The sequence below is a fragment of the Lagopus leucura genome, unplaced genomic scaffold, assembly GCF_019238085.1.
Source record: "Lagopus leucura isolate 7727_CA_CO unplaced genomic scaffold, USGS_WTPT01 Super-Scaffold_100002, whole genome shotgun sequence".
Lineage (NCBI taxonomy): Eukaryota > Metazoa > Chordata > Aves > Galliformes > Phasianidae > Lagopus > Lagopus leucura.
The window spans coordinates 53,963,545-53,977,410 of NW_024962263.1; the positions used below are offsets into that span (position 1 = coordinate 53,963,545).

Below are 13,866 nucleotides of genomic sequence, written 5' to 3' on the forward strand. Positions count from 1 at the left end.
CCTCAGTGTGGAATTCTATAACTGTGCTTCGTACAGTTGTGCTTCTTTGGGGCTGGAAATTTATCTTCTGTCATGTAAACTCTGTTAGCATTTTCCAAAAGCTTGTATAAGACCTGATTTTTAGCTATTAAGTACCAGCATACTTTGGCATAACTAATTCCATATCTTCTTCTCCTTGAATGTTTTTTCCCCTGTGACTGTTTTGTTCTGGCTTCATTTACACGGAGAGATGGCTGAAGGAGATGGAGTGACTTCCATTCAGTTGCAAGAAGAGATTTTCTCAAGAGTCAGCCCATAACTGCACCAATCCTTCTACCTGAACTTTTTTTCTCTTTTAGGATTCACAAATTTCACACTAACAAACAGGTTATCTCCTTGAAGTTTCAGTCTCTGAAAGCAATATAGTCCATGAAAGGTGTCTTGGTTGCTTAATATAAGATAAAGCACACTGGGGCTACTGAGAACAATTTTGTATGGTTTGTTTATTCTAACTGATGATACAGAATCATAGAATGGTTTGGGAGAAATCTTTAAGATCATGTAGTTCCAACCCCCTGTTGTGAGCAAGGACGTCTCCCTCTAGATCAGGTTGCTCAAAGTCCCATCCAGCCTGGCCTTGGATGCTTCCAGGGAGGGGGCATTCACTAAACCTTGTTTAGGTCTTCCAAGATTCCTAAAATGTGAGTGACGTTAAACTTTTTTTATGGCTTTTCTTAATGCATGAACAATAGTGTATTTTTCCTGTGCTTTGAAATTATGCTCAGAAACTGAGAATTCAAAGAGTAAGAAATGAAGTCAAGCATCTATGCCTGGTTTTACTGACTATTTTTGAGAGCTCAGATAAGTATGTAAGCAGCGTGCTGTCACAAAATGAGAGAGAGGGTTGTGGCTGAGAATCAGTGATTAAAAGACAATTATTTAGAATTATATTGTATGCTGAGTGATGTCAAGGATTATACAAGAAGCAATTTTTCTGTCAAAGAATGAACGAGCTTAAAAATTGATTTTACCGAAAAAAACAGTTTGATGGCACTTGAGGTTTTGAAAATGCTATGGCTTCAATTTTTCTTCTTCCGACCTATGACCTTGTCCCAGCTGTTGTAGACCCCCAGGTAAGATTGCAGGAGCAGTATGATTTTTCTGGGAATTAAACTGATGAGACAAACACCAAGTTAGCCTCGCTTAAAAAAGATAATAATAAAGTGAAATAAAAATGCACTGTACTAATATAAATTCATAACACATGCACATTACTTCTCACGTTTGGCAATAATGCATTTGGTACTCCCATATTAGAAATGCGGAAAATAAATACAAAACAAGCACTTTTGTGGAAAGCCCAGCATTGGTGGGGGTAGTTACTGTAAGCAGACAGTTCTAGTCCAGGCAGTGCTCCCAGCGTACCATCCCATGGACATTTTTGATTTCTACATTGAACTGTAGCTTAAGAAGTATATTTGAGACAGAAGGTGTCAGAGGAATACCAGTCCATTAAATCATTAAAAACTATCAAAACTGTTTCTTTGTAACTGATTACCTATAGCTGGTTTGACTGCAAGGATGCTAAGTAAAGGAAGATTTTAACTAAACCACCTTGCTGATTTTGGAGGCATATGGAAAAGGAAAGAAGGAAATGATAGAAGATGGGAAACATGTTCTTACGTTCTCAAACCAGAAAGGTGTAAAGTTGGAGGCATAAACAGATACATCCTTTCCTTTCGAATTGCATCTATGATCCTGCAGGCTACATACTCTGGCTCGTAAATAGGAAGTAAAATTGGGTGCCTAGTGAAACAAGAAATACAGTATTATGGAATTGTAATATTTTACTTTTGAGATGTATTCTAACACAGAAATCATTTAATGCAAGAATTTCTCTCCTGCTCTTTAAATAGCCCTGGAAAGCAGTGTCCAATCCTGCTTGTTCTGCTTGTTCAATCCTGCTTCTATAATCATAGCAAATAGAAAAAAGTTTGGTGATGTTGCAAATTTTAATGACAGATGAATAACTTTTGTGCAAGGCCAGCTCAGACCCTAGTGAAGTTAATGCCCACATTGCTGTGGCATTGAAAAATTCCAGCTCATCTGTGGTTTATGATGTTCTATGCATAAGATTTCAGCCCTCTGCACACCTCTTTCTTATTTTAGATTTTGGGTTGGCAGCTAAATAAACAGGATTGGGCCTGTTTCCAGGCAGGAGCTCTGCATAATACATGCCTCTACAGGATGATGAGTGGTGGGTGCAGGAACAGAGTGCTGAAAAAACAAGGATGCTTGCTATTCACTGCTGCAATGTCTGAATCAGTGCCTGCAGCCTGTCCTGTCACTAGAACAATACAGCAGCATAGATACTTATACCACAGCTGTTCTCAGAGGAGTACAATATCTGCTAATACTGGAGAACTGTTTCTGACAGGTGACAAATATCCTAGCAGCCATAATAGTAGTGACAGTACCAAAATTACATGAGGCAAAGAACATCAGCAGTGCCCATTCTGCTGGAAAGTGAATTTGCCTAAAATACTGCCACGTATCCCTAACCATTCCCTGATTTCAAGGTCATTGCACAGTCTCTGACGCATGTCAGCTATTAATTACAGGAAAACTTTGGATTTCTTAGCAAAGAGATACAGTTGTGTGTGTGCCAAATACTAAATTAAAAACAAGTCAACCTTATAAGAATAGTGATGACTTTTTACTTATGAAACAATATATAATGTAAGTTTTACTTACTCAGTTTCAATACCTCTAATTAATTCGGTATTCACAAAAAAGGGGCAAACAATTGTAGTTTTAATGCCATGTATTCCTGCCTCATCCAGTTCTGAATCAATGGCTTCCATCATTCCAATGATTGCAAATTTACTAGAAGAATAATCTGAAGCAGAGAAACAAAGAAACATACCAAATATCTCAAAAACACCATAGTATTATATACTGAATTTAATGCTTTGTAATACTACTTACAACCTTGTACTAATTTGTTATGACTTAGAAGATTTGAATTAGTGTTTTAGGGACGCTACACATGTTGATGATACTAACTCTTAATGTCAATGGTCCTGACCATGACTGGTGTAGATGTGTCTAAGGATAAGATTAATAATTTCCTGAAGACTTTTCCAGTGAACTGTAGAGGGATATAAGATGGCCTTACTTAACATTTTATATCCACTCCCAGACACTCATATGCAAGCCAGGCATTGCTTTAGTTCAGAATGGTCTTCACTCTTTGATATCACATATTATGTGCCAGTAAAAATTATTTCTCGTGGTACAACCTAAATACCCTACTCACAAATACTGCTTCAACACATTATTTCTCCTTCTGATATTGCCTTGCAACTATAAATACTATTTTATTTGCCTGGGAAGACTGAATCCTGTCTAATTTTTACTGCTTGATGAACACATTGAATCTCCTTCCTTTGAGACAATAAAAACTTGAACATGCAAGGTCCTGTGTAGTGTGACCTACATTGGGCCTGATTTTATCAGGGGGTTTGTTCTTCTTCAGAACTTGCCTACAGGAGGTGGAAACAAACAATCTAAATATGCATAGCTGCTGTGTATAACGTTATAACATTTGGATGGGCAAGTCATAGGCCTACGTCATAGGCCTTATGGTTAAATGATAAAAACTAGACTTGTCCCATTCTCAACGCAGAATCTGACCCAATGATAATAGGTGGCAAATATACACCAAAACAACACCATCAACTAGGAGAAGAAAGAAAATACACTTATTGATGTGAAATTCACATTCTCACAGAGCAACTTCAGAGCTACAGTCAGAAAGGCTTGAGAGAGTCTGAGCAATACACACATGCTGATGAAATAGGCAGGATGTAGCAGCCAGCTCTCCTGAAGGAAACAGCTGAGAATACAGAGCTGTTACATAGCTTAAAACACAGTTAATTTGAAAGAATTAATTTGAAAGAATTTATTGCAAATTCTGCCAAGTGTCTTCTGAATCTGAAAAACATTTTCCAGCTAGGTGTGTAGTTCCAGGTATAACCCACATATTTTCAGGACTCTAAACATCCATCAGCAGAAAAACTAGTAACAGAAGTTGTTAGACAGCCTGTAGGCAGGGCTCCCTCCTGCTGCACGTGTACAAGCTTCTTCTGCAGAGATAAGACAGGCTGCAGTTAGCTAGTAAAATCAGCAGTGACTCCCATGCCAAATGGGCAACACATCACCGTATTCCTCTTCTATATACCACTACCTGCTGATACACCTTTCTATCTCCATGCTCTTCCTGAGTGCTAATATGTCAGTACAAACAGCTTAAGCCAAGCATTTCTGAGATCGTTAGGAGAAGGTATTGTCACAAAGACATAATTTTTAACAGCATTTGTTGACACTAACCTGCCAATCTGTAGGTTCCAAAGAGTCCTGCTGCACTAGCCATGGTGACCAGGTGTCCATGATTGCAGGCGATCATGGCAGGAAGAAAGGCCTTGCAAGTCTGAGAGACACATAAAAAATACCATAACAGATAGATGCATTAAAAGTATTGCATTCCAAATTAGATTTTACAATTTGATTTACTTTCTGGAACGTAATTCTGCAAGGCACCAAAGTGACCTGCAGTAAGAATTCATAAAGGAGAGGCAACATTTCTTTGAATGACAGGTCCCCAGCTGAAGATCTGTCAGCATTAAAGTTGTATTATTAAAAAATGACGAAGTTTTTGTTCTCTCTGCGCGTGGATCCTCACAGCTCGAGTATTTTGACTATTAGTAAAGATGTGTACACCAGAGGGAGCTAGAAGCCAACACATCAATGCACACTTCAGCTGGCTACAAGCCCTGTTTGTAAACTACTTCCTGGCTACTTCCACTACTTCAAACTGCCGTGATGGTTAGTACTAATTATCTAAGGAGGACACCAGTGTTTTACGAGACAGAAGAGATGAAAAAAGATGGGAGCAGTTACAGGTTTTTTTTCAATAGCTGAGTTGTACTGCAGTGTGTTCTCCACTGCAGATACGTGCCTGGCACGCACTTTTCCAGTGAGGGGGCCCACAGTCTCTGTCCTCCTGCTCTGTGTCTCTTCAGACCTGCCAAGAAGAACATCTCTCCCAGCACCTTTGTCTCCGGTATGTGGAAAAATGAGGCGCTGTGGGCTGGAAAATGATTAGAGGATTTTGCCTGCAATGATTTTCCACTGAGGAGTGCCATTTGGTGAGGCATTTTGCAGCACTGTGTTCTTCCTTGATGCAGGCTGCGCGCTCAGGCGTGTGAAGTACAACTGCAAGAGGGTCAAGGGTAGCACTCCCTCACAGAGACACGTAAGGGACAACTGAGACCCCAGATAGCATCAAATTCCCCCAGAGGAAAGAGAACAAAGCAAAGCAAACACATACTATTTAGATCAGTTTTCTACGTACATCAAGAGGACGCTGACTAGGAATGAAAGAACAACCTGAAGTCTGACACAACACAAACAGCATGGGTATGTGTCCTTAATGCTAGACAGTGCTGTCTTATGTCTGCAAGCATCAGGAGTAGAAAAGTTAGCAGCCATAGCAGTATTTTCAGCCACAGCTGATACAGAAAGAACATGTTTCACAGTGGAGGTGCACAAAGACTTTGTGTTTAGCACACTGAACAGGTAGGTTTTTGTGAACGTTACTGAGAGACGTTGGGACAAACTGTCAATGTGATGTGTATCCAATGACAGGATGATTAAAAAAATGAATTCTCCCCAGTCAAGGCCCTTCCCACCCGTTTCCAAACCGGGCGTTCCAATCTGCCTGAAATATTTGGCTGTGCATTTCAGGCCCTTGGGAAAGAAAAATATACATTACCCAAGCTTGAGACAGGAAGTTGACTTTCAAGGTTTTTTCAAAAACATCATCTGGAGTGTCAAGAAACTTTGTGGTGTGCAGTATGCCAGCATCATTGATTAGAATAGTAACATCCCCAACTTCTCTTCTAACCTGAATTAAAAAAAAAAATAAAGAAAGAAAGAAAAAAAAAGATGAACAAAAATATTAGAAAGTGTACTTGCCTTCTGTGCTTCATTTATGATGGAAGTCTAGTGACAGTTACAATTATTTATGCTTGTACTGGAAACATAGGCACATAGGAACTGTTTTAGTGTGCCAGATCAAAGGTCTTTGTAGGCTCTCAGCCCTTGGCTCATGAGGGAAAGCAGTAAGAAAGGACAAGGACACTAAGGTCTCCTCCAGTGCACTCCACAGGTTTTTGCATTCTGCAACTTAGGATCTTTCTGAGCCAGATATGGTGCCTGTATCTTTCTATTTAATATATTTAATATATGCTGATGATTATTTCCTCCTTCCCCATACCTCCGAATTTGTCTGATTGCTTTCTGAACTCCGAAATATTTCTGATTTTCACAGGAGCCTGCAGGAACAAAACTCAAGCTGATTATTCTTCGCTGTGTATTTATTCAGGTGTCTATTCTTATTTATTTATTTTTTAAAATTATCATTATCATTTCTATCAGCTTTTTTCTGTATGACAGGTTCGTAGTTTCTTAGTGTCCTCTCACTTAAAACTGGCATATTTGCTATTTTTGCTCTTGGGTTTGAAACCTGTTGTAAGCAACACATCACCTATGCATTTGTAACTCATGAAATGTATATCAGATTTCCCTCAGAGTTCCCAGGTCGAAACTTCTGACTCCAAAAATCTGCTAATATTTTTTTTATCAGTTTTTTTCTAAGTTCTCTTCCTTCAGTACACTGATTTGCTTGCTAGAAATAAAGCTTCCATTATAGGAATATTCCATTATAGGAACATACCTAAGTTATTCTGCAGTGAATTTCTCAAACAAAACCAAATAAATTAACTTTTCTGCTATTGGTTTATCTCCTGTTTCCAAGCTGAAGTCTTTTCATATTACTAATAAAAAGTTACATGTATTTCCAGTGGTAGAGGATGCTCCTGGCTGAATAGATCTTACTTCAAGAAGATAAAATTCTGGCCCCTATATGACTGTTCAATTCACAACAATACCTGAAAAGATGTTGGTAGAATTAATAATAATTCAACACCTTCACATCAATTCAGGACTCTGAAAAAGCTCTTTGAGCTTCTACTTGTAGGTCAGTCTGTGCATGTCAGAGTTCTCACCACTAGTATGGACACAACAAGTTCTGCAGCTTGAGCCCTTTTTAATGTGTCTGGAGGCTGAGAACCGTCTGAATGCACAGAACAATTTGAGTCTCTGTTAAACTGAGAACAGAGATCACTTACTTCAAAATATACACCATCAATGGAAAATTCCAGCAGAGATATTACTTACATGAACTTAAATTGATCATTCTGATGCATGTCATTCCAGGAAGCAGTCAGCATTTATGGCAACAGGGAATTAAAGCCAATTTAAAATGTTATTTTTTAAAAGATATTTGATCTTGGTGAACTCTTAAGTGTTTTTTGTTTGTTTGTTTGTTTTTCTTTTTTCTTTCAAGAAGAGCATTCTGGAAGAATGGCAGTTTGATTTTAGTATCATTTTGAATAAGGATCAAGTATCACATTTGAAGTGCTGATCACAAGTTGCTCGACTGATCCTGCAACTTGCTGGGAGATGATAATGTTAAGATCTTGATATTAAGAATGTTGAAATAATTGGAATTCTTTTTATGGACTGCAATTGTAGGAGTAATAATAAGAGACACATATGGTGAGGATAACCTGACCTGTAATACTGAAATAATTTGCAAAGATCTTTTTCCTTGAGCACTGTGGATCAGCAGAGGCCAGAGTGTGTTCATCTCTGCAGGTGTGTTATTATGATAGATACGTCCTTGATCACACTGTGCAAGTTGTATTTTGAAGCCACTTGTGGTTCTTAACCTCTACCACCAACTGCTCCAACAGAAATTATTTTTCCATGTAAAGCTGGTCATGTGTGCCCCTGAGTGCTGCTAGCAAGTACAACTAAAAGAGTACTTTGAGCATGAGGGCTGCAGTTCCGGATACATGCAGGGCAGGGGAAGGGAGTGACCATGAAGGAATGGCGGAAACAAAGCATTAGGGATTGACCACAACTCACATTCCCTCTTCCCCTGTCCTGCTCAGGGGAGGAGATAGAACAGGTTGAATGAGGTAAGGTGTTTGCAGTTTGCTACAAAGGGACCTCCCCCCTTACAATGTTCTATTCCTTTTTTGTTGTTGTTTCTTGACATCTTACAGAAATTTAGAAGGCTAGTAAATTCATTCATAGCATTAATCTCTGCCATATACCACACTTCTAATATAAAAGAAGTTGCCACCTTACAAGGAATACTGGAAATGTGTAAGTCTCAACAGAACAGATTAAACCCAGTTACTTTACAACAAAATAGTTTAAGTTCAATCTAGAAGTTACTTGTCGATAAGAGAACAGTCATCATCGTACATGATTACCTCCCTTTACTGAATGCATAGTTTCTAAGATTCCAGGTCTAAAAAAAGCAGAAAATCACAAGCAAGAAGGAAAATTAGAAACCAGAAGCTGTAACTTACCTTTTCTGCCTGTTCATAGACCTCCTCCCTATTGCTGCAGTCACAGTAGTAGGCAAACACTTGCTTAGCTCCATTTTCTTTGGCTAATCTGGTTGTTTCTCTGTTACCTTCTTCATCAATGTCCCAAAGAACCAAGGTTGCTTCCAGAGGAGCAAAATGTAGGGCAATCTGCCTTCCAATCCCGTTTGCAGCTCCAGTAATAAGCACTATTTCCCCAGCAAAAGACTTCTTGCATGGAGGAAATATGCATTGGATGAAACTTTTGAAGAGTATATACACGGATAATGCCAGGAACCTCAGCGTCTTCAGGATGCATCTGAACATGATTTTTCAGGCACAAAGATTGCTCTTCTGTTTTAAAAATCTACAGATACAACATCACAGTGGCACTTAAAAGCACTGAGATATCGCCTAGGAAAAGAAATTGAGTTTCACAGAGCAATTTCAATTACATTGTTCTTTTGCATAAATACAAAATATATCTAAAGACTTGTTTTTGCAAAAGCTGGCAGCTTCTTACCTGTAGGATTAAGATAAGTGTCATCTGCTAGATCCTACACTCCAGATGCTTCATTCCAGAGTCCTCAATATTATTACAGATTTTTAGGCTCATTAATATGCATCTTATACATGAATGCCGTGGCAACAGCTATAGAGTAGTTTGTTTTCATACTGAGTTGATTTAACTGAAGAAAAAGAGGACTGAAAACACTGGAATGATATCAGCCTTACAAAGTACAATTTTGCTCTTTAGCATAAAATGAGATTTGCTGCTTCATAAATTGGGCAATAAGAATGTATCCATGCAGCATATATTTTGCAAATGACATACCATATTTTTATTTGTGAGCAAATGACCAACATGCTGGAAAGCATGACCCTACAGGTTAGAATCTTGGTATTTTTTCTCATATTTTGACCAGACCTTTTCCTGTACGGCACTCAGTAGCTTACACATCCTTTTCATGGTAAGCTTTAAGTTACTGAAACATATTGGTTGCATGCTGTCAAACAGGCAAAAAAGGTCCAAGATCCATGCTGAATTTTGTATTTGCAGAAGTATTCCTCAAAACAGTGAAAAGAAAAATAGTCGCCAGACTGAACCGTGCAGTAACTGAGAAAAACAAAAACCTTTGTGTCCCCAGAGAGTCACTTCGAGGAATCATCCAGGATCAGGAAGGGCGGATGGCTCGGGCCTTTCCCCAGCTGATCAGGCACACGCCATGCCACCTCCCACAGCCCGTGGGCTGCCCAATGATTGACAGTCAGTGTGCCAGCACTGCTGAGGCTCAACTTATTAACAAGACAGCTGTCTCAGATGGCTGTGTTTTCAATTGGAACAACAAAGCTCATCCCTAAACCCTTCACCAGCCTCCCACCTGCCCTCAGCCACCCCAGAGTGGCCCTGTCTGCCGTGGTGTACCCCCATGTACCCCACACCCCTCTGCTGCCAGGCCCTGTCCCCACACCCAATGCTCACCGCTGCTGCCCAGCTGCCTTGTCTGCACCCTCTGTCTGCTGTGCCCTGAGACCCATGGCTCAGCTAAGCCCTGCCCACCTTCCTGGGCTTGGCTTGGTGGGTTGGGAGGAGATGGACGAGCCTAGTGCAGGCTGGTCTGGTGCTAGCAGTGAGGATGAATATCTCTCATCCTGTCCTAATGATACACAAGCATGCTGTCACACAGCCTTCCTGGCCCAAAATGCAATGGATGGCCCTGAGTCATGGCATCTTGCTCAGGGCTTGGGGACAGTCCTGGTCAAGAGCTTGGAGATTCCTTTCCACTTGCTGCCTTTCCTCCCTCTACTGTGGACTGGCTGTAGGTGCGAAATGAAATACTGCTTCTTTTGTAACGCAAATGACTGATCTCCAGCTTGCCTGTTCGCTGGAATGGGAATAAAAAGGGGAACGCTAATCATAAATATCTCCATGTAAAACAGCAAAACTGACTGCCATTGCTTCACCCTTTCAAGATGAGAGTTGTGGTTCCTCAGTTTTTCACACAGCTTTAAGCCCACAATCCTGCACTGCTGTCATGTCACTATTTTCTTTTTTTTTACAAGAAGTGAAAGACTGAATAAAAATTGGTGTTTCTACTGAGCTCTCACACTCGTGCTTTTTTCTGTTATCATCTCAGTTTGTCATGATCACCGTGACATTTTCCACACGCTGGTTATATAAAAAAGCAAATAAAGAGGGCAGTACTTTTTGCACTTTGCATTTTGAGTAAGTGATACCACAGGTCTTGCTCACAGGGAAGCTGTTCAAATGGATTTGAAGAGAGTCACAGAGCGCTCTCATTCAGATACTTCTGTTGCAAATGCAATTCAAATCTTAGATTACAGCTTCTGAGTAGCCACCGGACATTCTTCATTTCTTCCACTGAGGGTAACAGAAATATATGTAATTTGAAGTCACATTGATAATTATGGTAGAGAATTCTACCCTTTCACTGCTAACACCATTTATATAGGAGTTTTGTACTTAAACGCACAATTAGTTGCTGCATATTCTGTTTAGATTGCACAAAAAGGTGAAAATGAAGTACAGTCTTAAGGGCTGAAAGCAGAATCTCAAAGATTCGGTGCAGTGTAGTTCCCAGCAAGAAGCTAATGAATGCAGCGTAAGTGGGTAAGCTAACTTGAAGCACATGTTCTGCTGTAACCAGCAATTATGTAAGAAATGCAACCGGTTACGGGACAGGAACGTGAAGTGATTCAGAGCTGAACTCCCAGTTATGAAACAAACCAGTGGAGACACTTGTTTACTGGGACAAGATTTCAAAGCAAACTGCATCATTAAGGAATTGTGTTGCACCCAGAACTTTGCAAGCCTAAAGGTAACTGCAGTATACCTTTTAGAAAGCATATCCTTCACAAGTATGCAAACACACAGCTTTACTGCTCTTATACTGACCTGACTATCCAGTTGTCATTCCATATGTAGTCAAGGCTGGGATGATCACAAAATCACAGAATTGCAGGGGTTGGAAGGGACCTCAAGAGATCACTGAGTCCAAACCCCTACTAAAACTGGTACCCTATAGTAGGTCACACAGGTAGGTATCTAGAAGGGTCTTGCATATCTGCATAGAAGGAGACTCCACAGCCTCTCTGGGCAGCCTGTTCCAGTGCTCTGTCACTCTGTCATCTGATGATTAATAACTTAATTAATACCTAGCTTAGAGGCTTCAGTGTAGTAAGGGAGGGTTATACAAGTGACAAGGAAGTTTGAGGATACCCTGCATTCTTAGAATAGGTTGCATTCCACTCACCACCAGGTAGACTTGATTGCTTTTTTAGAAACTGATTAAACATCTGGAAACCATGAACACATAAGGCTTTTTGTCACCATCTGTCCCAGTTTTTCAAAATGCTGAACTTTGTTGTCCAAGAGAAACTTATTCTTCTGGCTGCTGTATGCATGGCAACTTCTCCATAGTTTCAGACTTCCCATTTTGTGCAGTGAACTTCAAATGGCTTGTAGCAAAAGCTCCAGTTCATAAATAGTTGTAAAAATACAATAATTAAAATTTCTACAATATTTGACTGCATTAAAATACAAAACAGAGCAAAACAAATAATGCTACAGCCAGTGAAGCCAAGTACACAGTTCTATGAGAGGTGCTGATTGACTTTCCTGTAATTGAACTTCAGAAGGCTAGCATTAATTTTTTAATCTTTGTGTTATTGAGAAGGTGAAGATGTTTATTTGCAAACAGGTGAGGTGAATGGTAACAAGATGTATCTTGACCTTTGAGCTGCAATGTACGTTCTAACTAAATATTAATAATGAATAATGATTATTATATTCTGCAGCTCTTAATGCCTGGTTATTAATTATGTATCAGCATATTAGTAAAGCATTCATATATTATAAGTATTTAAAACTTAAAAATGTACTGCCAAAAGTAAATTCAAAACGAAAAGGAAAAGGTAGAATGAAATTACTTTAATAAAGTGGTTGATAAATAGTCAGTTTACTGGACAGCTGGATGACTTGCATTTGTCTTTTTAGAACTTAAGCATTCACATGCTGCAAAGTGCTGCGTCAAAAACGTGCTTTGATAAATATAGACAAACAAAATGAAAACTTATTTTTGCAAACACTAATAGTGCCTTGGATCTCTGCTGAATTTGTGGAAAAATATTATTTCAGACAGTCAAAATTATTTTTATGTCAGTATCAACAAGTAATGTTGTGCAGATCACGTCATAAAGTAATATGGAGATTAAAAAAAAACAATTTAACTATGGTGAACTATTAGTAAGGGCTGGTAAGAATCACAGAATGGCCTGGGTTGAAAAGGACCACAATGATCATCTAGTTTCAAGCCCCCTGCTGTGTGCAGGGTCACCAATCATAAGACCAGGCTGCCCAGAGCCACATCCAGCCTGGCCTTGAATGCCTCCAGGGATGGGGCATCCACAGCCTCCTTGGGCAACCTGTTCCAGTGCATCACCACCCTCTGTGTGAAAAACTTCCTCCTAATATCTAACCTAAACCTCCCCCATCTTAGTTTAAAACCCTAAATCTGTCCCGTAAATCTCCTGTCTTAATTTAAACCATTCCCCCTTGTCTTATCACTATCCACCCTCATAAACAGCCGCTCCCCCTCCTGTTTATACGCTCCCTTCAAATATTGGAAGTCCACAATGAGGTCTCCGTGGAGCCTTCTCTTCTCAAAGCTAAACAAGCCCAGTTCTCTCAACCTTTCCTCATAGGAGAGGTGCTCCAGCCCTCTGATCATCTTAGTTGTCCTCTGAACCTGGTTGAAATGCTCCACGTCCTTCCTGTACTGGGGGCCCAGGCCTGGATGCAGTATTCCGGATGGGGCCTCACAAGAGCCAAATAGAGGGTGACAATCACCTCCCTGCTGGCCACCCCTTTTTTAATGCAGCCAAGAACAGAGCTGGCCTTCTGGGAAAAGGAAAAGGAGCTTTCAGCAGGCCACTAGTGTTCAGTGATATTTGTGGAATGAAGTTAAAATGAAAAAGTCATTTTTCATTTGGTCAGTAGGACAGGTCAGTAGGACTTGAACAAGAAGTATATAACATCGATCTGTGGCTGATTTAATAGTAACTCAGGATGGGATATAATGTAAAATATGGGATGCCCTTATTACAGAGAATATTGACAACCTTAACTCCCTAGCTCTTCTCTAGATATTTTAGCTTTCAGAAGGGTAGAGAAGACTCAAACTGCCTCCCCAATAGCATCAAAACATGCTTCTAATCCGTAGAGGTAAAAGGTGTCTTTCTGAAATTTCACCAGACATCTAAGGCTTAACCTAAAAGTAATCAAAGTAGTGGTTTTATTAATTCATTACAATGAAATTAAATCTTCAGCATGAACTTAATGTATGACAGGTAACTATTTTTT

At 39.7% G+C, this 13,866-nt stretch overlaps 1 protein-coding gene across 1 annotated transcript; it reads right to left on the bottom strand.

Moving 5' to 3' along the window:
- Positions 1 to 1,034: 1,034 nt before the first annotated feature.
- On the bottom strand, positions 1,035 to 8,810 carry LOC122179314 (epidermal retinol dehydrogenase 2-like). Its single transcript, XM_042870093.1, has 6 exons — positions 8,487 to 8,810; positions 5,816 to 5,947; positions 4,372 to 4,471; positions 2,734 to 2,878; positions 1,663 to 1,785; positions 1,035 to 1,152 (listed from the first exon to the last, which is right to left on the bottom strand). The coding sequence occupies exons 1-6, from the start codon at positions 8,808 to 8,810 to the stop codon at positions 1,059 to 1,061; spliced, it is 918 nt and encodes a 305-aa protein (XP_042726027.1). The 3' UTR covers positions 1,035 to 1,058.
- Positions 8,811 to 13,866: the final 5,056 nt, after the last annotated feature.

Coding starts and splice junctions, on each gene's coding strand:
- LOC122179314 (XM_042870093.1), bottom strand. CDS start 8,810: ATGTTCAGATGCATCCTGAAGACGCTGAGGTTCCTGGCATTATCCGTG. Junction 4,472..5,815: donor ACTTCCTGTCTCAAGCTTGG/GTAATGTATATT, acceptor TGTGTCTCTCAG/ACTTGCAAGGCCTTTCTTCC. Junction 1,153..1,662: donor CACCTTTCTGGTTTGAGAAC/GTAAGAACATGT, acceptor TTGTCTCATCAG/TTTAATTCCCAGAAAAATCA.